The following is a 26,033-nucleotide window of genomic DNA, read 5'->3' as shown; positions in this document are numbered from 1 at the left end:
GAGGGACCTGTGTGTCCGAGTGTGAGTTTGCAAGGCCTGGTGCAGCTAATCCAGAATTCTGGGGCATTTCCCAAGGATTTTCTGTCCAGTGGTTTGGGCCATCACCTTTCTTTTGTCCCTGAGGCTGCTGCTCAGGGCTGCTCAGTTTTTAGAAGGTTTTTTGATTATAATTCCCTCAGCCACTCCTGGTGCTCCAGCCCCTCCAGGTCCTTTTTGTCCTGAGGGGCCCAGAACTGGACAGAGGATTGGAGGTGCCCCAGGAGTGCCCAGTGCTTTGCCCTGGGACACCCTTGGCCTTCTTGCACACCTGGGCTGGTGTAGCTGGTTGTCACCAGCACCCCCAGGGCCTTGTCCACTTTATCCAGCTGCTCCTGCCCAGGCCTTCAGCATTCCCTGGGGTGGTGGTGGCCCAGGGTAGGACCCAGCACTTGGCCCTGCTGATGTTCTGTTCCAGAACTTTGCCTGGCACTGAGGTCAGGCTGACAGGACAGCATTTCCCTGGATCCTCCTTCCAGCCCAGCTCCTGGATTGGCATCACGATTGCTGAGCTCAGTCCCCTGGCAAAGGAGGGACCATGACTTCCCTGCTGGGAAAGGGTGGGAAGTGTTGGGGTGAGCTCTGCCCCGCTCCCTCAGCACCCTGGGGTGGGCCCCAAGTGCTGCAGCAGGATGCCAGCCGTTTCCCCTTGGGTCATGGGGGCTTCATTCTGCTCCCTGTCCCTGTTTTCCAGCCTGGGTACCCTGAGGACAAGGCCTTAATTCCCTCAGCCTTTTCTTCGTCTTTTGTCACTGTTTCTCCCTGATCCAATAGAGATGGAGATTCTCCTTAGCAATCCTTTTGTTGCTGCTGTATTTATAGAAACATCTTTAATTCTTTTTTCTGGCAGCAGCCAGATTAAGTTCTAGTTGGGCTGAGAGGAGTTCTGGTGGGAGAGAGCAGGAATGCTGGGGCTGGTGTGTTTGGGAATCTTGGAGCAAGCCTGGAATCACTGATTGATTTGAACCTGTGCTGTGTTAGACAGGATCTTGTCATCTTCACTGTCCTGCTTCAAACTGCTGCAAAGTGGAATAATTTTTATTTCAGTTGCTGTAGAGCTTTTTTATCTTTCTGAAAGGGAATTTATACAGGTTGTGGGCAGAGTGACTTAAACATGCAGCTGTAATTTATAGAGGCACAGTTTGAGCTGGTTCAGGAGCAGCTCTTTATTAGTCTGTGAAGGAAGCAAAGGCACACTGCACAGAGAAATGCTTCTATTCCATGCACTCTCCGCTTGTCCCCACGCTGCTGGCCAGGCTGAAGCCAGGAGATGGCAGAATATCAAGGATTGATTGAGTGCAACCTGAGCTGGGAGCGAGGTGGCTGCGAGCAGCTCCCCTTTGTGCTGCCTGACATCAGATAATTCAATCTGGCCTGCACGCAGAGCTTCTTGTGTTTGTCATTAAAATTTCATCCCGGTGGTTACGAGGCTTGTTTTCTGGGTCAGCCCCTGAATCCCTTTTCATTTGAGCCCGTGGTGTTTGTGGTTACCTCACTCCCAATCAATGCTGTATTCGCCAGCCTTTCTCCAGTTACACGTCTCGGAGGATCTTCTCTAAAGGGATGATGTTCTCCCCCTCATCCTCGATTCAAATGGAGTTTCAGCCCTAAGTCAGAGCTTACTTAAAGTAATTATATAGCTGCTTGCTTGGCTTTTAGAAATTCCTGCTGGTGATGAGGCTCCCTGTGCCTGCTGTCATTTACTGTGCAGAATGCCTGGATTGCTTCACTTTCTCTTACTAAAATCTAGATTTATATGGGTTTTTTTTAAGCAAATGCACGTTCAGACAGTAAAATTGCTGCTTTTTTTCAATTTTTTTGGCAGTTGGAGGTTGGGTCCTCCTGGACAGAGTGATCTCAGAACATGCATCTGGTCCTTGTTTGACCTTGTCATTCCAGAGGATCCCATGGTGTGATGTGCCCATGGCATGTCCTGAGCCTGTTGCTCCTGACTGGCTCTGAATTACTCACCTGTGGCAGTTCTTGAGCCCTGGGGTGAGCTTGCCTTGTGCTGCTGGTGCCCATCTCACCTCACAGCTCACACCTAAAACCACACCAGGTGGGCTTTGAGGGGGAGGTGTTAATTTTTTAATGCTTGCAGAAAAATCACTGTGGCTTCACTGCTGCTGCTGGTGGCTCTGAAAATAAGTAAACAAAAGAGGTCCAGAGTCAGACCCCCCTTCCCAAGACCCAGAACTATAAATATCATCTTTTCCTTTCTTTTTTCTTCAGTTTTCCATGACTGAATGGTGGCCTGGTAGTGAAGAGCTTGGCCACAAACTGATCTAGCAGATGCTCTGAGGAGTCCTTGCACCTCTTGCAGACTGGGAAATCAGCCCTGGCTTCTCTTGAAATTTTAATTTCAGATATTTTCCTCCTTCCCCTGTAAGTACTGCCAGCTTTCCTTGGGATTTGAGGAGTTAGGACTGGTGACACTCATCTGCTGATTGCCTTGATAAACCAACAGATTCACATTTCCTCCCTTTTCAGGGTGGAGCACACCTGGCACAGGTGCTGTGTCCCCAAGTGATGCTTGAGAAAGGCAATGAGAAGCTAAGGAAGAACTTCCTAAATGTCCTGTGTGGTTTGTTAGGGGAATCTGGACATTTATTTCTCATGCTGACATCCTAAATGCTGAAATGATTTTATACAGTTGTCTTCATTCTGGGAGCACTCACAAACAATTTGGGCCTTTCAGTTTAACTCATTTTGAGCAGCATCTACACACAAGTAGCTGCTCCTTTGTGGTGAGTTCCTTTGTTCTATTCCATCACCTCCCACTCCACTTTGCTCCTGCTCAAAGGTGACCTGCAAATGACTTTTTAGAAGCTGGGCTTGTCAGTCTCTTTAGTTTCATAATGATAACTAGCCCGAAAGGCTTGAAAACGCTTTCCTGCACTTTTTAAAACTTCATGTCAACTCTCATCTAATTTGGATTTTTTGCTATAGGGCTTGTGGGTTATTCTCAAGGTATTTATTATTAGCTCTTGCATCTTAATTCAGTGTGCAGACCTGAGGAAACCAAAATATTAATTAGTAATGAAAATGAATCAAAGTTAACAAACTGAAGACTTCCAACAGCCTGAACAAACCCCTGCCTTGTTTAATTGCCTAAATTTCACTTCTATGATGCCACAACTTTCATAGTTTCTCCCTCCCCTCCCAGTGACTGCGAGCCAAGGTGTCAAACAAAGCAGAAGGTGAAAATAATTGCTTTTTTCTTCAACCTTTCCCAGACCTTTTGTGCTCTCTTCACTCACTCTCATCATTGTTAAGGAGCAGTGTCAGGGCTCCTCTTTTCACCCTGAGGAGGCTGAACAGGGGAATGACATCATGAGTTCAGAGGGCTCAGGTGACAGATGAGCACGGGGCTTAGGTAAGGTTGTGTTAATGACAGCCAGGCTGGCTTTTCTGTCAGCTCCTGAAAAAAGCCTTTCAGGTGAAACCAAGAGTGGGCTTGAGTTGTTGGGTCTGCTCAGTGCAAGTGGTATCAGGTGTTGGAGGATTTACCTGCCACTGCAGCAATCAGCTCGTGGCACCCATCAGGGGAAGGCAGCAGCAGCTGAGTGCTCCTGGTGTTAGAGCAAACAGGATGTGATCATTGTTATATTAAACAGGAAGGGAGTTCTGAGTTGGTTTGGTGTTTTTTCACTCCAACTGCTTATGAAGCCTGATCTGACTCTCTAAAAACTGCTTTTCCAGCCTGCCTGGAGCTCTTGGTTTACCTCTGGGTTTTGCTGCTGCAGGGATGTGCTCAGTGATGCCTTTGGTGTTCTCAGGCACAGGCAGTAATTTTGAATTTGTAAATCCTGTTTTTTTACTAAGGCCAGACAAACCAATCCTTCTTTCTACTAAACTTCTTGAAGATTCCACTTTTACTCTCTGGGCTGTCATCAGTGCCTGGAGCTCAGGTGATGCTTCTCCTCTCTGCTGCTTGCAGCTTGTTGCAGTTTGTGTTCTTCCAGAGCAAACAGATCAATTTCCAGCATCCTCCAATGGGGTTTTCTCACCTCTGTCTGCAACTGGAGCCACTGTTTTATCTGTGCTTTGTCCTTTGTGACATAATAGGGCTGATGGAGCAGAGCCTGCCCAAATTGCATCATAATGCCTCCTGAATTCTTATGGAAAATATATTTTTTTTTTTATCCTGAACCCACAGTAATTTGTTTCCTTGGTAGAGCAGCTGCTTTAATTAATGGGCTTGGGCTGATGCAAACCACTGGAACCTTGAGCTATGGGATGGGAGATTTTTTGCCTTAAAAATCAAATTACTAGAAACAGTTTGGCTTTTTCTAATTGCTTCTTTTATAAATGTTCATTAAAATGTTTTCCTTACAGTACAACCCTTTGGCTTGTTTCTGTTCCCTTGGTATGACATTTGCATGCACTTAATATAGAAGGTGAGGCAGAAACAGTGAGGATGGTGAAATGTTAATTTGGTTACAGATAACAGTGCTAAGCTGCAGAACTACACACTCCAGCAGCTTAACCCACTTTCTTGCAGGATAATTTCCTAAATAAAGCCCTAAAAATGAAGGAAGAAGCTCTCTGCAGCTCCATATTTGTGAGGGGCCCACAGATGGCCGTGGGCTGGTAAATTGGAAAGTTGGGTTCCCAGCAGAAGAGTTTGGGAACAGATCATGAGGATGCTCAGAATGGATTTCCTACATGATAAATCTAAAAGTGCTTCCAGATCCATTTTGGGACGCATTAGTCACATTTTTCATAGCTGCGTTTATATATCAAGCAGCCCAAAGGTACATTTGGATGAAATCAGGGAGATTGATTTTCTACTCCACATTCTTCTACCAGCATTAGGATTGTTTCAGACTCTGGTTTTGGTTTACCCCCATCTGTTTTTCCTTGTGTTTTATGGTCTAGCTTTCTGCTATGTAATTAAAAATTTTCTCTTCCCAGTTCCATTTTTGTTTTATTTTTGGCTGTTGTGTTCTATTTATATTCCTTTCTGCCATGTGAAGTAGCTCTTTTCTGCTACTATTAGTTTTTCCTGAGTCCTTTCCTTCAGGAATCCCTCAGCCAAGCTACCTGTTGGTTAAAGTTGGCAAAAATCAATGTATCCAAGTACCTGGGAATGAGAATGCAGGGAGAACTGGGAACTTTTACCTCTTCCCATCTTTGAGGCACCTCACCCTGTAGTAGGTGTTTCTGAGTTGTCCCTCACTCATCCCTCACTTCAGGGGAGTACAAAGAAGGTGCTAGAATCCCTTGAATTCCAGTGTTTTCCACCGTGATTGAGGTACCTCCCAATGTACCATGGTTCTGATGAAGAGGTGTTTTGAAACTGGACATTGAGTTGCCACTGTCTGACTTGAGCCTTGGAGAGAAGATGGAGCTCAGGAGCCATTTGAACCAATTTGAAGGTGTTTGGTGTGGGTTTGCATCTTTAATTGGGCCTATTCTTGAGCCTGCTGAGGGGGAGCACTAGCTGATACCTTAATTAAACACATGAAGGACTAGAGAGTTGCTTTTGGTGGAACAAGGATGAAAGCTCTGAGATGCTTGTTGGAGCAAGACAATGCAAAATACTCATTATTTTACTTGCTTATCAACAGGCATCCGTTTAAACAGAGACTGTTACTGCAGCAAAATTCCTACTGACTTCAATAAAATGCACTGACATTGTAAGGACTTCATAATAAGATCTTTTGAGTATTAACAGATGGTCACTGACTGCCTGAAACAAAGTTGTTGGGTTTTTTTTTTTTGGTTTGTTGATCACCGCAGGTATCTGGAAACTGAACAGACTTTGCCTTCTGGAAATCAGACCTGACTGTGAAACAAAAGGGGTTCTTTCTCCTTCCTTTTCCTTGCTACAGACTCTTTAGAGAAAATATGGAAAATGTAAACCGGTTTCTGGTGGATTTTATCAGAAGTCTTTGGTGACCAGCCCGATTTGGTGCAGCGAGCCTTGCCCTGGAGGGGTGTGCTCGAGGCAGCACCAAAAGTGAGTGGCACCAGCATCCTGTCTGAACAGAAACCCAGCAAGGGGCTTGTTGCCCCTGTGGTTTGAAGTGAAATTCTACAGTGCCAGCAGTACCCCAGCCATGAAGGAAAGCAGTTTGTTTTTGCTGCTGCCATGGACTGAATGAGCGGAGTCTCGACTGTTTGGAAAATGTTCCTATTAACAGTTTTTCTTTTGTGTATTTGTCAGTTTATATATTAGTTGCAGTTGTACTTTGCACAAACACTAATTAGACAGCCATCAACACTCAGGGCCAAAGCCTTACTAACAATGCAACTGTGATAGCAGTGTCTTAATTGGTTGAGTATAATTGTCATTAGGCAACCATAAAGACATCTGGGGCTCTGGAGAGGGATCAGCCTCCCCCTCCTCTTCCCCAAATTTGTTCTGGCTATTGCTATCCAGCACAGTAGAGCTTTTCAGATGAGATTCTGTGTTTTGACCAGTTTCCTGATGTTTTTCTCCTTATGAAATCGTCTGCCTCTTCAGCACCACTTCATTAGAGCTGTGCCCAGCCTCCAGCTCTGCTTCCTCCCACATGTGCTCTGCACTCCACCACCTGCTTCCCAGACATTCATTGTGGGGCAGCAGCAGCTTTTAACCCCAGCTCCTGCTTGCACTCACGTTGGAGGGCACAGGCAAAATGTCCATCTGATTACTGCCACTAAAAAGTAGTCACGATGCTTTTGGTTAGTGAGTAGGTATTTTCATTGTATCTGAATTTAATTTTTCCCAGTTTTTCTATGCCATATGCATTGCACCTATTGTTGCTCCATTTCAGTAAGGTTTTGCTGCATCTCTGTAAAACCTAAGCTGAATGTTCAGGCTAATTTTTACAGCTAGATCCATATCTGGCCAGAAGTATATTTAGAAAAATACAGCTTGTCTCTTCTCTGCTGCTGCTTCTCATGTGTCTATACTGAAATATTCCAAAGAACAAGGGCAAAGTAGAATGTGAGTCCATCAAAGAAGCTGAGTTACTTGGATGGAGAGGCTCTGTTGAACATCAGAGAAGGAAAAATGAGTCTGTGAGTAGAGAGAGCTGGGAGCCAGGTGTGGTGTGGATGGAAGGAATCAGGGAATGGGTATCAGGAGAGGGGCAGATTGACCTTGTGAGCAACAGGCTTCTGGTTGTGCTCAGGAGAGTGAGACTTTGGACAGCCTTTCTAAATGAAATGAAGCAGGTGTGGTCTCTAATGTGGGTTATTTTAAGGTTTGGGGTTGGGTTGTTGGGTCTGCTCAGTGCAAGTGGTATCAGGTGTTGGAGGATTTACCTGCCACTGCAGCAATCAGCTCATGGCACCCATCAGGGGAAAGCAGCAGCAGCTGAATGCTCCTGGTGTCAGAGCAAACAGGATATTATCATTGCGGTATTCAACAGGAAGGCAGTTTTGAGTTGGTTTGGGTGTTTTTTACTCCAGCAGAAAGCTAAGTGAGCATTTCAGTGCCATCTTGGTAGAAAAATCAGTAATTGAGTGGGTTTGGAGTGCTGGGCTTGTTCTTGGACAGGACTTGCATCTGGGGTTATTTCATTGAGTGATCCAAATGAAATTTTTAGGGCAAAATGTAAAAGTTGTGGTGGGAAATGAATAGAAATCTTGAAATTATCTAGAAATAGTGCAGCGTGTTCCTTTCTCCAGCCAGCTCTGTTGATAGGGCAGATTTGCCAATTATCTGCAATAAAGCAGCCTTTTTATTTTTTTTACAGCAAGGCAGTGCTTTAATAGTTTAAAAGCCTTTTGTTGTGGTTGCAAATTGAAAGTGTGGTGCTCTTTATGACAGCATTACATTTTTTTTCCCTTCTGAATTGGATTCATCTGTCTTTGAAATACTTCCAGCTCAGTCCTGGTGCAGGCCCAGTGCACACTGGAAATGGCAGTGGAGGAGCTGGTTTATATCTCCCATTTCCCCAGGCTGGTTCCCTGCCCAGGCCTGAAGCTCCACTCATGATCCCACCACGGTCCTGTGGAACATCTCTCCCAGTCCTTCTGCTCTGCTGTGTGGGACTGCCCTGGGAAGGATGGGAATGGTGAGAAATGGGGGAGAAGGGACACAGAAAGCCTTAGGAACTTTCCTGAGGAACTTCTCCTGTGCTGGCACTGCTGGGATTTCTGGGCAGCCACAGGGGAGCTTTGGTGGGCTCTTGCAGGGTTCTCCTGGCACATGGAGGAGGTCTTTGTCTGGTCTCTGTCACTGGAGGAGCACAGGATGCTCTCGGGGATTGTTGGGCAGTGCCAGAGCCCACTGGGCACAACTCTGGAGTCCTGCAGGTCCTGGCAAGGGCTGGGAGAGCAGCGTGGCTTCATGGCACAGGAGGGGGAGTCTCCAGCATGGACTGATCCACCAGGGAGTGGAGGGGTGAGGAGAAGGAGGCTGCAGGGTGGGCTGGTGCAGACCCTGCCAAACAGGTTCCATCAAAAACACATCAGAATTGATTTCATCATCAAATTGGTTTCAAACCAATGGCCAGAAGTGTTTGGTGGTGCTGCTCCAGTTTGAGCTTCAGGTGAACAAAGAATGGGTCAAACTAAATTTTAACTTGATTGAATTCTGAGATAAAATTAATTTAAGGTTTTTTTGTGGTCCTATGATGTTGGATCTTTAATTCCAGGATTGCAGTCAATGCATTGTTATTTTTGCTGGATCCCTTGTGTTCCAGGCTGTGTAGGGAAACCAGGTGCAGTGTGCTCTGAGAATTATTCAACCCTGGGCCTGTCCTCTTCTCCTGCCATTTTCTCCTTCTCTCAGTCTTTGTTTTTACATTTCCAGCCTGGACTGTGTGAGACCTACACTAGGAGGAGATGCTGTTCTTCCTTGTTTATTCAGAGATGAAAACAAATATTCTGTCACTGAGTTCTGTCCAGTCTACCAGTGTTTTATGAAACTCACTTTTCAGTGACAAGAGAATTTTGGCTTCCATTGGGAAGAATCTGCTGCTCTTGGCAGTCAGGAGAAGCTCAAAAACACGACCCCAACCAACCCTAACATAAGGAAACAAAAATCAGTTCAAAATTAAAATGCTTCCAAAACATTGTGTGCCTCTTGTTTGAAGGGGAGAGCAGCAGATCTGTGCAATCACCTGTCCTGTTGCGATTTCTGTCCAGATTTTGAAGCAAAATGAGCCCTTTCCAGTTTTGCAAACTGAAGAGATTTGTTGTGATCTGATCCGCGCTCCATGTCCAATCTGATGTGAAACATTTTGCTTTGGGGAAGCTTCTTTCTTGGTCTGTTCTTTTTAGATTGTGCTGCTGTAAATTGGAAATGAGAGCAGGATTCAGAGGAGTTTGGGCCTCATTTGCAGGGGGAGGAAAGGGAGAAGTGTCCCACCCTGTTCTCTCATTTCCCTGGGTGCTCCCCTGTAAGGCACAGCAGAGGAGGCAGGTGACAAGGACAGGCTTCCCTCTCTTCCTGATCGGTGCAGGGAATTAATGTGCATCTCTCTTTGCCTGACAGATTTCACCACCCCCCTGGGCACTTTAATTCCTTCTGTAAATTGGAGCCTTTTCACCAGGAATGTTGGGAGGGATCTGCTCCTATGCCCAGGCATGGCATTGCCCAGAGAACTGGGAAACCTGAGTGCAACTCCTACGTCTTCTAAACCTTCCTTTCCTTCTTTTTCTGGTAATTAGCTGGTTTTTTCCTCATAAGCACAGCCAGATTCCTAACCACCAGACCTCTGAGGCTGGTAAGAATCACTCTTCCATTATACTTTCCCCCCAAAAATCAGGATGTAGCAACAAAGGTGACAGAGCAGGAAGCACCTTTGATTTTCCAAAGGAGTCCAAGTGTCAGCTATGTCACAGGAAGACATCTGACAATGTTAATTATCACAGTTTTGTCAAAACTGGCCTTAAATTAATTACAGAACTGTGGTCTTTGACCAGTTGTAGAAGCTTCTCTGCTTTTTCTGTGATTTTTTTTCCTTTAATAGTCTTTTGTGTGGTCATAGATGGCCCAGAGCAGCATTGTTTGCTGTGTAACAACCTTCTTTCATTCAGATATATTCAATATTATCTGAAAAGTTTAGTTTTGTTTCTTTATTTCCTCATTGACAAGCTGATGTTAAGTTACAGATTTTGTGATATTTTAGTGAGCCTGATGCAAGAAAAGGAACCATTGCCTTAATTCTAAAGACAACACTTAGTTGAATCAATTAATTAATTAGTCTTCAGAGATGTAGGTAAATTGATCTGTTGATGAGACATTAAGAAATTTCTTCTATAAAAAGAAATCTCTTCCTATAAAGAGCAGTAGGTTGGGTGGGTGCTTGTATGGTCACAGATAAATGCTCTGGTTTAACACAACCAGAAATCTTGAAAGATTGAAAAGAACCAGTTTGAAGTTTTGCCATTATGTAATTTAGGCTTGTTCCTGGTTTCTTTTTTCCTTGAGCCTGGCTCTCTTTGTGTGTTAGTTGCAAAGTGAATACTGATAGTGGTGGCTGAGTTGTGTGTCACAGGATCACAGAATGAGCTGGCTTGGAAAAGACCTTTGAGAACATCAAGTCCTACCTGTGACCCAGAGTTCCTCATTAATTAAACCATGGCACTGAGTGCCACGTCCAGGGACAGTGACTCCACCACTGTGGGAACTGGAAAACCAGAAACTTCCACAGACACTGAAGGGTTTGATCTTCAGCCTTAGAAGAAGCTTGGATTGATGTAAAAATACAAGACACATTTAGCAGAAAAAAACCCACCCTTATGTTTCTATAGTTGTAAGAATATGCCTTAAGTAAGTGAGAAACTGCACTGGTAAGATGGTGAAGGGTTTATAGTGTAGGGCTGTGGTTGTATAGAATAGGCTGAGAGTTTAGAATTTATAACAGAAGCATTTGTGTGCAAGTGAGACAGAAGCCATTGGACAGAAGTACCCACAGTGCAGCAGAATGAAGTAAAGGTGATAGGTTAGAAAAACAAATTAAACCTTGTGACATCTGTTCATTGGTTTAGAAAGTTTTATCTTGTTTTGTATCAAGGAACATGTGACTACTTTGAGCTATGGCCAATTGCTTGCTCCTCTAAAATCTCTGAAACTGATGTTTATTTGAGCAAGAAATGGTTCTTAGCCCATCTGTGGTCCCATTCCTTCTTTAAAAGCTGTGACAATGATACACCACCTCCCTGGGCAGACAATTCCAGTGCCCAGTTTCTCTTTCAGTAAAGAATTCTTTTCTGATGTTCAACCTAAACTTCCCCTGGCTCAGCTTGTGTCCTCTCATTCTGTCAGTTGTTGCCTGGGAGAAGAGGCTGCGCCTCTCTGGCTGCAGTTTCCTGTCAGGGAGTTGTAAAAACTGAGAAGGTCACTCCTGACCCTTCTTTTTTCCAGGCTAAACAACCCCAGCTCCCTCAGGAGCTCACAGGACTCACAGTTCCTCACAGGACTTGTGTTCCAAGCCCCTCACCAGCCTTGTTGCCCTTCTCTGGACACACCCCAGCCCCCAAATGTCCTTCCCAAACTGAGGGGCCCAGCACTCAGGGTGGTGCAGCCTCACCAGTGCTGAGCACAAGGGAAGAATCACTGCCCTGGTCCTGCTGGCCAGACCATTCCTTGCAGCTCCAGTTCCAATTTACCTGCCTGCCTTGGTAGACTTTGGTGCTACGTTCAATAAATGGGACTAAAACAGGCAAAGCTGATGGTTTTGTGCACAGAGGGCTGGGGGAGGATCAGTCTGGGAGCTGTTTGAGCCCATCCTTGTTCCTTCCTCCCTTCTGCTGCAGCCACCTCCTTGCAGCTGCAGTGGGGTTGTTGGATTAAGCCCTTTCCTGACCCAAAGATGGGGCAACTGAGAGGCATTTTAGAAACTTTTATTCCATTTTCAGTCTCATGAGAAGGGTGAGACAATACAGATGTTATAATTCACACCATCACAATCAGAAGCTGATTATTTCCTAATAACAAAACACTGTGTTTCCTGGCCTTTCAGCTTTAGCCACACCATGCTGTAGATGCCTTAAAGGTAATAATCTAAAGTTACTCTTTGTGGATCCTACAACAATGCATTTTCATAGTTCCATTTCTCCACAGTATCCAGTCTTATTTTCAAGGCCATCCTTTGAAGCTTGTTTCTAGCTCCATTTCTCTCCCAGCAATGTCTGCCCTATTCCATGGCATTTCTAAGTCAGCGTTTCTTATCTCAAGGTTTGCATACAGATGCACACTGTGTGGGCCTTCTGTCAGGCTTGGAGACTTCTCTACAAATTCATTTCCATCATTTCCCCCTCTTGAATGGAAAAGACTTCTTTTGCAGCTTTGTTTATTTTTTGCTGTGCACAGTGAAGTGTACAAGGTACTGTCACTAACACAGGGTATTGTCACTATAACAATCAATGCATATAAACTTATTTTGTAAAGTTTTTTAGTTAAGATGTAAAACTTTGTTTTAAACAAGCCATCTAACTATGATCTATCATCAGTTTTAATTTGATTTGTCAAATGATTTAGTTTTTGAAGTTGTTTGTGGATGGACTCTGAATGGTCAGATAAATTTCTACAACACAATCCTTCCAATTCTTTATAACTGTGACTATATGCATAGCTTGCACACATATCTATACTATATAAGCTTTCTATCAAGCTGTAGAAATTCTCTACCATTCATCTCCCCGGGGGTGACCGCTGCCCTTGTTTTGCAGGTACAGCTCAGGGGAGGTGAGGCTGTGGGACACCCGCACCTGGGACTACGCAGCCCCCGTGCTGGCAGCAGTGCCAGGCCCTGGAGGGGCTGGAGCCCCGCCACACGTCTCCTTTGTGAGGATAAACAGCTCCCTGGCCGTGGCTGCCCACGAGGACGGTGAGCAACCACCACTCTCCTCCCTATTAAAACAACAGCAAAAAAAAAAAAAAAAAGGCTTTACAAAAATGAAGCAGCTGTGCTCAGCTTTTTGTGTGTCTGTAATCCTGTGTATCCACACAAACGCACACACTTGCTTTTATGTGAGAAAGTTGGCCAATAACCCTAAATGCATTAGGAGGCATTGGAACATAGCACCCATTAAAACTGAGCTTTAATTCCTACTGGAGCTGCTGCACAAAGCTTGAGTGCCAGGCTGTAGTCCAGCCAAGCTATCTTAAGCAAATAACTTGTTTTGCTATAAAAATATTAAATATTCTTCCACCAGCCTTCTCCTCTGGCCAAAACTCCCTTGGGGTGCTGTGGAGCTTTGTTATGGGGATGGTGGTAAACTTGGATGTCTGATTAATCCCCATCCCTCTCGCTCTTGGCGTGGTGTGTGGATGCACTCAAGTGTTGGTTTGCAGTGCTGGGGTTGTTATTATATACTTGGATTTAAAGAAATGAAAGCTTTCACCTAATATTTAGTGAAACCCTCATAAAATCCTGGTTGTGTGCATTGTTTTAAATATCCTTGGAGGGTTTCTATAATGGACAACAAAAGCCAGAGACCAACATCTTCTGGATGTGGGAACAGCAATTAAAAAAGTCAGTTTTGGACAGTACCGGCCAACTGGGATCCTAAACTGAGGGGCTCAGGCAGAACTCAACTCCCATCTTTCTTTAAAATGTAAAATTTGATACTTAAATTGTCTCCTTGGGTATAAATAAAGAATATTTGTAAGTTCAGAGAGCTTTGTACACATACTGTCTTTGATCCTGGCGTGTCTACAGGTGAAAACAAAACAGAAGGTGAATAATCCAAACAAAATCCCTAATCCATACTTTTAATTTAGAAGTAAATTAAATGCTCTATGTGTTTTAAGATTCTCAGCATCCTTAGCTGTTTTTCTAGCTTGGATCATGCCAGGATGGTTTTCTGTGGGTAAAAATTGTTAATAGGCAACATTTTCTGACAACAGCAAATCTGGTGTTATTAATATTATTTACTGGAGTCATAGGAAATTATAACACAGGTTTAAGTGATGGGTTTTTTTCCAAATCTGATGTTATTAATATTATTTACTGGAGTCATAGGAAATTATAACACAGGTTTAAATGATGGTTTTTTTTCCAGTGTTCCAAACAATGCCTAGCAGAGAGTCTTTTGTTTGTTTTCTAGTTTCCCACTGACTAATCTAATAATTTGTCTGGGTTTTTTGCTTGTCATATCCCTTGCTGTCAGTGCTGTGACTGAACTAGTTTGCATAAAGCTCGGCATCTTTTATTCTTTTGGGTAGAGATTTTAATAGGCTCTGTGATATGGCAGTTACTCTGATTTGAGAAGCCTTGGTCAGAATAGATTAGTTTCTATGGGAATAGGGAAATAAAAAGACCCATTTTAGCAGTGTTTACTAACTGCAAGCCGAAAGCACATATTTACAGTTTGGTGGAGAGGGTTATTTTAAATTTTGGGGAGGGAGCGGACGGCTTTGAAGATAATGCGTTTGATTGTTCTTTGTTGTACTTTTCCAGCTCTCTTTCCTCTTTGTTTGTAAGTTTGACTAACCCAGAGAAACCATCTGCTCGTGTTGGAGGTGGTGCTGTCAGGCAGTCTAGACTTCCCTGGCGAATCCCTGGCTCGCCCCGATACCATCGGCTGCTCCCGGTCCCGCAGGGCTCCTGCGGCGCTGGCCTTGGCTCCCCGTGCCAGGGAAGGGCTGGCAGGCACAGCCTGCCCTGCTCTGCTCCTCAGCTCCTTCCCCAGGCACAGCCAGCACACAGGTTTGTCCTCCCGGGATGCCCTGGCCCAAGTGGGTTGTTACTCCACGGTGGCCCTGCAGGAAAATGGGATTGTGGCTCCTGGTGGAGGTTCCTGATGGTGCCAGCCTCGGGCTGCAGGGACAGGGAGAGGAGGGAGAAATGGATGGGGAGCAAATGAAGTTCCCTGTGCCCGTGCCAGCGCTCAGTGGGGGCACTGGATGTACACCTGGGGCAGCGGGACTTGGCAACTCGAGCCACAGTTGTGATTTTTGAATTCCAACCCACTGGCCTCATATTTCTTCTGCCTTGTTTCCTATTGTCAGCACTGGCAGTGCTCCAGTTTGATTTTACCACTAATTGTGTTGCACGTTACAGAACTGAAATGAATCAAATCAAAATGCTTTTCCTGGAGCATTAGATAAAGCAGGCGAGGGTTCTGGGTAATGAGCAGATGCTGCTAATGCAGGGACAGGAGAGGCCTTGCCAGGACTCCATCTGCTCCATGCTTGCCTGCCTTTGGCTGGGAGCCACAGCTTTTGGGAAACAGCAGTCTACTTCAGCCATCCCTCTCCCCCCTGCGCTCTGGAGTTGCATGGTTTGACTGGAAAACAATGTGCAGCAACAGGAGAACACAACTTTGTCCTGCTGTCCTCAAAATGCCACGGCCACCCTGCTGCAGGCACGGTGAGGAACACAGCCCTGCTGCCCTGCTTGTACCCCCTCAGGCCCACTGTGAGGAGCTGGTGGCCCTTCCAGGCTGCAGAGGATGCAGAGGAGGGTGCTTGCTGCAGGGATCAGAGGTGCTGCAGGCTCCAGGAGGGGAATTTTGGCGGTGCTGCTTTTTGGAATTCTGTGTTCCTGTCCTTTCTGATGCCCCTAAAGCTGCCTGGGAGTGTTGTCCCTTCTGTACCCTCTTTGCAGAGTGGATGGGTTTGGTGACTTTCCCTGAGTGCCAGGACGTGCTCCAGGAGAGCAGCAGCATTCCAGGCTGGCTGGAGTGAAGGAAAAATTGTCAGAAGAAAACTGCAGCAGCAGGGGTTGGGATGTTTATTCCCATTGGTGGCTGTGGGTGCAGATCTCTTGGTTTGGGTGAGTGGAGAGTGATTTCCCATCCCAGTCATCCCATTCCCCACACTGGGAATGAAACAGGGTCTGTGCCTTCTCTGAGGAGCTGTCCAGGGACGGTGTTGTGTGGAAATCCCTGGAAGAAGGGTGGTGGAGGTAAAATGTGGGAACATTTGGTGGGAACTGGTGTGCTAATGGTAGTGTGAGGGAAAGCCTCTTGTCACTGAGGTCTGATCTCTCACTCTTTGTACCCTCAGGACCTGCTGGAAGTGAAAATTAAATGTAAAATGTTGGTGAATGAACTTCAAGTATCTAAGGTTAAATTGGCTCCTTCAACTAGAAATGTTCTTGGGAAAAACTAAAAATTCACAGCAACAAGTTTTGATACTTCAGGCTGGTGCTCATTTCCCCCCATGCTTTTCTTGTACTGCTTGTGCTTCATAGAAATATGATATAGCCAAAAATCATAAGGAAATAAATTAATGTTTCCACTTTGAAGTAAGAAAAAAAGCACCTGTAAGAAGCCTGAGTTAGAAGGGACCCACAAAGACCATCAAGTCCAAGGGTTTTCAAAAGGTGAAATAGAACTTTATTTTGTTTAAATCAAGATGGCAAAACCACAACTCTGAAACAGCACAGGCATCATGGAGATGATGTGAATTCAGCACCTTCTGGCCTTCCCAGGCCGTGGTGTTTAGAAGCTGAAGGAAACGAACATATAAACCATGAGCACATTTGGATTCCCTGCTCCAGCACAGACAAAATTCTGGGGTGTTAATTTTTATTTTTTTTTTTCAGATAATGCACATTTCTTCCAAAGCTGGCAGCAGCCACCAGCTGACAGCAAATGCTTGTTTTAATGTGGAAGAGCTGATGCAAAGGATCTTTAGGATCTGAGCTGGCACCTTCCACACCCACATCCATCCCTCCCATCCCGAGCTCCCCCAGCAGGCAGCTCAGATGGGCAGTGCCCTGTGCTGTGCCCAGCTCAGGAGGGGCTCAGACAGGCTGTGTGACACTGCCAGACACAGCCAGGGTAATATTTACAAATGAGATTTAGCCCTGTTTGCTCTGTGGTTCTGCTGCCTTGCCCTGTTGGAGGATTAGGGGATTTTAAAGGAAAAAAGATACTTGGGTTTGTTTAATTTTGTAGCAAACGCGTTGCCTGTAATAGCAGAGAAAAACCTGTGTGAAAACAGATGTAACAGCTGCTTTAGCAGGATGTTTTTTGTGCTGCCAGCACTGCTGATGGAGAGAGAGGAGCCTCCAGCCTCCCACCTTTGACACAGCAAGAGCTGTGCAGGGCTGGTGATGCTCCCAAAATCTGGAGTTCAGTCAGGATCAGCACTGCACTCTCTGAGGCACAACAGCCTTGTGCTCAAGGTTCTATCCAAGTACTTTCCAGCCTGGAGTGAATAGCAATAAATGGACCTTTCATCAGGCCACAATTCAGAAAGATACTGGGTTGGGAGTTGAATTTTTTGTCAGATCTGGGGCAAAGGGAGATATGAAGCTGGTGCAGTGATTGTCACATTGAATGTCAGCTTTACACCAGCAGCAGCAGCTTCTTGCACTTCTTTTCATGAGCCATTATCACTTGCTCATATTTCTAATAATTGTGAGGAATTATTGTTAGAGTTCAGTTGGAATAATCACAATTATACTGCAGATTTTAGCGTGCTGTGAAACCACTGCTTATAATTTTCATCTCATGACCTTCTAACACTTAGTAAGATTTCAGTATTGAAAAAATAAAAAAGATAACATATAGCAGCAACCTTAACTTCACCTCAGCAGAGGAATTGCTGTGGAAATGAGGTGCTGGGCAGTGCTGGAGGCAGGAAGACAGACTGTGGAGAGCAGTGATCTCATCTGCACTGCTAAATCTTAGCCTGATTTTTTTTTTTTTTTTTAGTGCCACACTAATAACCTGAACTGGAATGGTGTGGGATTTTTGCTCTCACCCAAATGTGATTGACTGCTGCAAGGACTTGCACACCCATAAATACCTTTTGTTGTTTCTGCTGTGAAATGTTCTGAGCAGCACTTTTAGCCCTCATAGCAGCTTTACCCATTTATAAATCCAGTGGAGTGTTTGCTTTTTCTATTTTACTTCTGTCCCGATCCTTGTGGGTCCCTTTACACTCAGGATATTCTCTGAACTCTCCTTGTTACTCTTTACTTTGTGCTCCTTCATCACATGTAAATTTGTGACCTTAGAAGTTACTTCTTTTTTAGATTACCAGGAACATATTGCCCATATAATGTATCATTATATGGGCATTACATTGCACATATCTGTGTTTGTACACCCTGTGTTTGCCTGGTTAAAATCTTTTATTTTGGACAGATTTTGTCATGTTTGAGATGTAATAATAATAATAATAATAATTAGTGGCTTGTTGCCCAAAATTAGAGAGCAGAACCCTGAACTCTGGGTTTCTAAGCTTGCTCTTGTGGTCAGAATAGGTTTTTTTTAATTTTTGAGAACTTTCACCCATTTAGACACTGTTAAACCCAGTGAATTGTTCATCACAGGGATCTGTAACAAAAGTCTTCACTGAAAGCAAATCAGCCTCCCTTTTCCCCTTCATGAACCTGGTCTTTAATTGGGATACATTTTCTGCTGAACAAAAACTGAGTATCCTCCTCCTTGGAGGAGCCTGGCAGCCAAATCCACGGTCTGACACAAAAGTCCAGTTCTGACTCCCTGTATCTGATACCACTTTATCACTGATGGGGTTTTTTTGTTTTTTGCCTGGCTGAATAATCTCTCCTGGAGGTGAGACCTCCCCATTCCTTTGCTTTGGGGAAAAGGAGCCTCAGCTCAGCCCTGCAGGGGGTGCAGCCTGTGCTGCCCTCCTGGATTTGTTAACTGGTTTGAAGCTCTGTGCAACCAGTCTGCTTTGCAAACCCAGTTCAGCAGTTATTTACCTTTCAAGCAATTAACATAATTACCATTATGCTAAGAAGTAATTTTGGGAAGTTCTGCTCTGAGCCCTTATGACTCCGTCGGGACAGTTTTAGTCGGGACTTATCTTTCTGATGGAAGCCTAATTGCAGTTTTGGCTTTGTGTAAACAAACAGAGGCGGCTAATTGTTTAGGCAAATATCAGATTAATTTAAATATTCATCCCTAATAAAACAAAAATGGTCCCCATTATGGTACTCATTCCCATGGTGAGGAATATAAATATTCAGTGGGAGTGCCATTAGACAGGGATCTTAAGGATTATCTGCATTATTTCACATTGGTAGCACTTTCCAGATACCAAATAATCTTTACAAAAGCTACCATAAATCAATTTAAACTCATTTAGCTACCATTTCACTATGTGCAGTTTCATTACCACACTCTTGCTTCACCTCCTCTGGGACTGGGGAGGAGTGTTTGCAAACTGGCAGTGGTGCCCATCCACAGCTGTCTGTCAGGGCTTTTATGTCTCCTTCTGAAGGAAGAGCTGCCATTAATCATTTCATCATTAACGTGCCCCTCTGCAAGGGAGGCTTCTCCAGCCCTGCCTGTCACGCTGCAAGATTGCTTCTCAGTTCAGTGCAAAGGTGGCCCAGAAGGCTCCAATTCCCTTCTGTTCCCTCCTGATTGCCTCAGGTTGCTCTTACTCAGATTATGATGCTTTTAAATAGAGAACTGGGGAGCCAGGCTGGCAAAAATGGAATTACAAATATGTTTTCTTTTGACTTACACTTCTTTATTCTTTAGGATTTGCATTGTTTAGCTTTTCTCTGTGGTGACCAGGGACAGGACCAGGAGCTGTGTCAGGAGGTTTAGGTGGAGATCAGGGAAAGGTTCTTCTCCAAAGGTGCTGGCACTGCCCACGTTCCTCAGGGAATGGGCATGGCCCCGAGGCTGCCAGAGCTCCAGGAGCCTTTGGACAGCACTGCCAGGGATGTTGGGGGTCTGGGCAGGGACAGGAGTGGGACTGGATGATCCAGTGGGTCCCTTCCTGCTCAGGATATTCTGTGATTCTGTGAATTGTGCAGCAAAGTGACTTAGAATTGGAGTGTGGGTTCTTCCTCACTAGTTTGGGGTCATTGAGGGCCTCTCTGTAACAGAACAAAATTTCAGGTGTCTGTTTACATCTGATCTCCAAACATGGAAATGTGAGAGAAGTCAAAGAGTCTTCCTCAAGGCAGCTGCTAATGTTATTGGACAGTGAGAAATTAGAAATTAGCTACAAAGCAACAGAGCCTGGAATCACACAATCACGGATGGATTTGGGTTGGAAGGGACCTTAAAGCTCATCCCATCCCCCTCTGCCATGGCAGGGACACCTTCCACTATCCCAGGTTGCTCCAAGCCCTGTCCAGCCTGGCCTTGGACACTTCCAGGAATCCAGGGGCAGCCACAGCTGCTCTGGGCACCCTGTCCCCACCCTCCGAGGGAGGAATCCCTTCCCAGTATCCCATCTATACATCCCCTCCTTCAGCTTCAGGCCAGAGCACATAAATTCTCCTGTGAACCCATGGCCAGAGGAGCCACAGCACCCTGAAGTTCAGGTGTCCTGCCCCCATCTCTTCCCTGCATATTCCTTTGTTCCACCAGCTGACTTTGCAGCTATTTCACTGCTGGGTGAGGGTTGTGTCAGAGGCTGAGCTAACCCCAGTGCCCATTTCTTTCCCCTGTGCAGGCACTGTCAGTGTCTGGAGCCTGCTGCTGGGGCAGGAGCCCATCCATCACTTCCAGCACAACCAGCACATCCAGGCGCTGGCGCTGGCCCCGGGCGGGGCCGCGGTGGCCACGGCCTCCGGCTTCCAGGTCAGGCTGGAGAGCCCCGACGACAGAGGATTCTGGCAAACCCCAGGAACCTTTGAAATCCAGAAACTGGTGAGTCTCCAGGCTGCTCTGCTTCCTTCAGGGAGCTCCTGTGACGCTGTTGAGCCAGGGACGGGCAAAATGACTCGCACGATTTCAGAAGGCAAACTGAGCGTTTATTCAAAAGCACTCCTCTCTTTTATAGAGAACATTGTGAACGTTCATTCCATTGGTCTTACAGTAAAAACATTTCACCTGATTGTTACACTGGACTTAGGTCAGTGTGGTAGATCATATCTATAAACAATATGAACGGGAAGCAAGATAATCGATTGTTTATGTTCCTCTTGAACTTTTTCCCAGGCTTAGCCCGGCAGAAATCTTTCTCTTTTTCTCTCTGAATGGAGAATATCCACACTGCTGATCCACTAATTATTGTTGGTAGGATTAGGATGATTCTTATAAAAGCCTGAACTAGATCAGGGCGTTACCAGCTCGAGGCTCTGACTTTGGAGCAGGCTAAGGGGTGAGTCTTCCATCCCTGAAGAGCAAGGGTGAACTGCTGGCTTAAGCTAGGAGTGAAAATGAGCACAAGTCCATATGGTGCAGGAGGTTGGCTGGGTTTAAATTTTTTTTTTTTTTTTTTGTCAACAGTAAACTAAGCTGGCTCATTTTGTAAATCAGTTTTCTCGCATAGAATTGGAGCTGAAACTCCAGGTCTCATTCCAGATCCACACTGTCTGATGAATTCTGAGGCAGGATATTGCAGGCAGCCTAATAGTGTCACTTGTGAAGCTGTAACTACTCATGCAGCTTCTTTAGTTGCACCTTCTGTCACTGAAGTTTTGAGAGTTGTAATTAAAACTCATTTTCTGAAGTTTTGTTTTGTCTCAGAGTATCAGCATTTGTTTGAAAGGGGAAGGAAGTGTGTAGGAATAATTTAGTCTTGCAGCCTCTCTCCTGTAGGAGGAAGCTGTGCAGTTAAAGGGTGTGAAGTGATTTAAACCACTCCTGGTGAATCCCCCTTCCAAAGCTAAGTCAGTCTTACAGTTCAGAAATAAGCTTGATGCTTGGTCTTTGTGTGGAACTAATCCATAACTGAGATGATTCAGGACACACATGAGTAGTTTGTTCAGTTCAGCATGTGGCATTAGTGATGCAAAAGAATTTTTGACTGTATTAGAATAAATTAAAATAAAAAAATAAAACAAAAAGTCTGCTCTTTTTAGGTCAACTTCCTTAATCTGGTTCCAGATGTCACGGGGAGCCCAGTGGCAGTGGCAGCTGCAGAGGACATTGTCTATCTCCTGAAAGCAGAAGATCCTGGCAGAATTCTCCACTCAGTCTATGGTCAGCCTGTCACCTGCCTCGATGTGGCTGCTCACGAGGCAGCCTTTGGCATCAAAACCTTTGGCTGGTTATTGAATGAGCCCAACCAGGTATTGTAATTATTTTCTGAGAAGATTTTTATACCTTTGTAATTAAGGGAAAAAGAGTTCATGCTGAGGACTTCTTTCTCTGCTCTCCAGCTTTGGAGAGTAGAGAAAAGACAATTCAATGCAATAATCTGATGCTGCTTTGTGTTCTTCTGTGGGCTGAAGTGAGGGATTATTGTTCAGCTGTGGGAAATGAATTTGTAGAGAATTTTTAAAGTTTGACACAAGGTTTACATAGCATGTATCTGTATGTAAACTTTGAGATAGGAAATACTGACTTAGAAATGCTATGGAATAAGATAGATATTGTTGAGAGAGAAATAGAACTAGAAACAAGTTTCAAAGGATGGTTTGATAAATAAGAGTAGATACTTTAGAGAAATATAATTATGAAAAATATATTGTAGTAAGACTTATGAGGAGTAATTTTAGATTATTAGTTATAAGACATTTACAGCATAGTGGTAAAAATAAGTAAAAAACCACTTATTCTATATTGGAATTAAGAAATAATTAGTTTCTAATTGTCATAGTGTAAATTATAATACCTGTATTGTCTCACCCTCCACATGAGACTAAAAATGGAATAGAAGTTTTTAAAACACCTTTCAGTAGCCCTATCTCTAGGTCAGAAAAAACCATAATCTGACATTCAGCCAGCTGGGTTCACTTTGCAACCTCTGCTCCTCAGCAAGACCCAGCTCAGTCTATGCTGCATCAGGGGGAACTCTTCTCAAAAAACCCACCTAAAAACCCCAGTAAAGAGCCCAAAATCCCAAACCATCCCTGAGCCTCTGGTGAGGGATCCTGAGCACTGTCAGGCAAATGAGCACCCTTAGGAGGAGGGTGCTTTTTGTGCTGTGATCTTGAGTATTTGGCCATTCTGTGAAGAGATTTTGGTGTTTCCAAATGCCTTGGGAAGAGTTCCTGTCTCTTTCCTGCACCTTGCCTCCCTTTTCCACACCCTGGTTTCATTCCATTTTTGTGTTACGCTCAGCTGTCAGCAGTGAGGGAAGGAGGGGGCTTCAGGCAGCTGGAGAAGGGAGCAGGAGTTGAGCACACACTGCAGACCACTGTGGTCTGGAGTGTAAAAATGCAGGATTTCCCTTGGCAAGTGACTGGAATGGGAAAGCTTTATTTGGGATTTCCTCTGTAAGGGATAAAAGTGTCCAGCTGCGTCTCATTCCCCTTAAAACCCCCGTTCACCACAAATACCTCGAGGGCTGAGATGCTGCGAGCTATGCTGTCTTTATTCATTCCTTTGCTGTCCTAATCGAGCTCTTTTCCCTGCAGAGGTGGGAGCTCAGGGTGTAAAATTGCCTCATTTGGGGGCATTACCCCAGTGATCACTTTTGTGCCTCATAAAGAGCAGAGAAGTGCCAGAGCTCACCCTGGGTCAGGGGTGGCTCCGTGTGGTGGAAAGTCTCTCCTCCAACCCGAGCTTCCAAAGAAAGGCTCAGCAGTCTCTGTTGTCCTGTCTCAAGGCAGTTTATTGCAAGTTATCTAAAAGATTTTCTTCTCGGCTGCTGTGGTTTGCTCACAGCTCAGGCAGAGGCACACACACACCCTGACATCCTCTCTGACTCCCGACTGCTTCTTCTCTCCCCCTCTGCCCAGGGCTGCTGCTGTCTTTTATATGGTACATTACGTGTTACATGGGTACAGTTTTCCCCAATGCCCATTACCTATATTAAATGGTGCTTTTCTATCTTTTATATGGGACATTACGTGTTACATGGGTACAGTTTTCCCCAATGCCTATTACCTATATTAAATGGTGCTTTTCTACTCTAAACCAATCCATGAGTGCCAACATCACCAAGAACATGGAGGGAAGGAAGAAGAAAGAGGGAGGACAGGGCAGGCCCAAATCCCTCCATCTTAAAACTTCTCACCCCCATGTACAAAACCAAAACCCCCCTGTACAGCACTCAAAAATTCTTCCCTTTACTTTGTGACTACTTCTACTATAATATCTAAACTTTTGTGACTTCTTGTTCTTCCTGCAAGGTTGGTAAATCATTCCATGGTTCAAACCCAAAATCACAGCTGTTTCCAGCTGCCTGTCAGGGTCTCAAATGCTTCTGACCTGGGCCTGGAACATCCAAAAATGTCTGAGGGGCATTTTGAGTTCCATCAGAGAAACCTCCCTGAATGCTGCTCAGCAAAGCTGGAAATCTTTCCTAGTTTAGTCCTGAGCTCCCTGGCTCCTGCTGGCAGATTGTATTAAGTCTGGTGCATCCTAATCAGGGAATGGGCCCAGACGGCCGGGGGTGTGACAAGGACACTGCCTTGGCACTGCTGCTGCAGCTGACATCACGCCGGAAATTAATTACTGATGTCTATTATGGTAATGAGCGGCCCCGCGCAGACGTGAAGGGACTTTGCAGCGGCTGATTACGCTGGGCACACGGTGCCCAGACCTCCCCGGCCTGGAGATGGGATCCTGGAGGCTTCCAGCCCCCTTGGCTGCTGCCTGTGTTCCTCCCCACTTTGGGGTTTTCTTTGTTTTCCTCCAGGTTGTTATTTTCCTTCTGGCAATCCCTGCCTAGTAACCTGCTTCCTGATGAAAACACTTAAGGAAACCATCTTTTTCCTCCCTCTCTCTCTCTTTTTTTTTTTTTTTAATCATTTTCTAATTTTAGCCACGTTTGACAGCAGAGCTGAGATCTGAGGCATAAATTTTGTGGGAACTTTTATGTTGGAGAGGAGGAAAACATCAAATCCGTGGCCTAGACTTGGCTCCTGTCAGATGAGAGACACCCATGCAGGAGGGAGGGGAGAACAGAAATGCTTCATCCCTGAGAAGTTCAGCTTGCACTTTAGCAGCACCAGACAACCTAAATATGATGCTGTTTCTTGAAAGTTCTTCTGCTTTAGTGCTCCTGGAACTCTTTTTTGAAGTTAAGCTATGAAAGATTTTGTTGTTTCAGCTCTGTTAACTCAAGATGAAATCTCTTCAAGTCCAAATTCTGAGATCTGTGTTTTCATCTAGGCTTGTCTAGGGCTAATTACCTAGCCTAGATAATGACCCATGGGGGAAATCCTTATTCCTAGGGCATTTAGGGGACATTCCTTGAGGGATGATGTCAGGCCAGTGACACATTCCCTGTGTCAGGCAGCTGGGAGCTCCTTGGTCACAGAGCTGCTGCAGCACCACCAAGGCTGGGCATTCACCTGTGGGAATTTTCAGTGTATACACCATGGGGGAGATTAAATCCACAGGCTGGCTTTGGTCCTCTTCATATCAGGATCTAAACTTCATAAGGAGGCAGCAGGATAAATGTTAGGCTTGAGTTCATCTGGTTTCTGATGCGATCTGGAGCTTTTCTCATAGCTGGTGCCTTTATAACCTTCTCTGAATCTGCTGTCAGGTAAGTCTGGTCTCCTGCTATAGCTCAGGTGAGCTTTGTGGATTGTTTCTGTGAAATTTAGAGGTGTTTGTTCTCCTGAGATGAGGGGAAAAATCCTAAACCACAACTTTCTCCTGTATTTCAAACTCTGTTCAAAATTTTTAACACATTGAGCAGTTCTTGGGGATATGAGACAAATGAACAAAGGAGGATTTGGGGTTTTTTCTACCAAAGAAGCATCATACAGCATGCATGAGGATTTGGATTACAGATATTGTCAGGCACAGTTCAGGTGTGGCTTTGGTTGCTCTGTGCACAAACGTGAGCCTGATTCCAGGGCTGGTGGATGGGGAAGAGGGGAGGGGAGGGATGATTTTACAGCTTCCAGCTCCGAGGCAGCAGGCTGCATGTGCTGAGATCAGCTCTCTCGGGTGCTGCTTGTTCATGCTGTTGCTTTTGCAGCTCTTTGGAGCTGCTGATTGGCTTGTGCTCGAGGAAAGGTGTTCAACCTCACCTGGCTCCTCTCAGCAGCCATTGAAATACTGCCTGGGTTTGCTTCTGGATTTCATTTTTCCATGGAATTCTTCAGCTGCTCGGAAATGTGAGTGTATCCAGTGGAATTAACCAGTGATAGTGAGTGAAAACAAATTTTAAATCATAGAATCCCTGAGTGGTTTGGACTGGAAGGGATCTTAAAGCCCATCCAGTGCCACCCCCTGCCATGGCAGGGACACCTTCCACTATCCCAGGCTGCTCCAAGCCCTGTCCAGCCTGGCCTTGGGCACTGCCA

The 26,033-nt window shown here is 45.2% G+C and overlaps 1 protein-coding gene across 1 annotated transcript in view; it reads left to right on the top strand.

Moving 5' to 3' along the window:
• FBXW8 (F-box and WD repeat domain containing 8) overlaps nucleotides 1–26,033 on the top strand; it is a 58,273-nt gene that overhangs the window by 13,936 nt on the left and 18,304 nt on the right. The window contains exons 5-7 of the mRNA XM_030285899.4: nucleotides 12,655–12,812; nucleotides 20,330–20,526; nucleotides 21,684–21,893. Coding sequence (XP_030141759.4) covers nucleotides 12,655–12,812; nucleotides 20,330–20,526; nucleotides 21,684–21,893 — 565 coding nt within the window. The remainder of the gene's footprint in view (nucleotides 1–12,654; nucleotides 12,813–20,329; nucleotides 20,527–21,683; nucleotides 21,894–26,033) is intronic.

The sequence above is a fragment of the Taeniopygia guttata genome, chromosome 15 (genome assembly GCF_048771995.1).
Source record: "Taeniopygia guttata chromosome 15, bTaeGut7.mat, whole genome shotgun sequence".
In the NCBI taxonomy this organism is placed as follows: domain Eukaryota; kingdom Metazoa; phylum Chordata; class Aves; order Passeriformes; family Estrildidae; genus Taeniopygia; species Taeniopygia guttata.
This window is presented reverse-complemented; position numbering and strand designations above follow the sequence as displayed.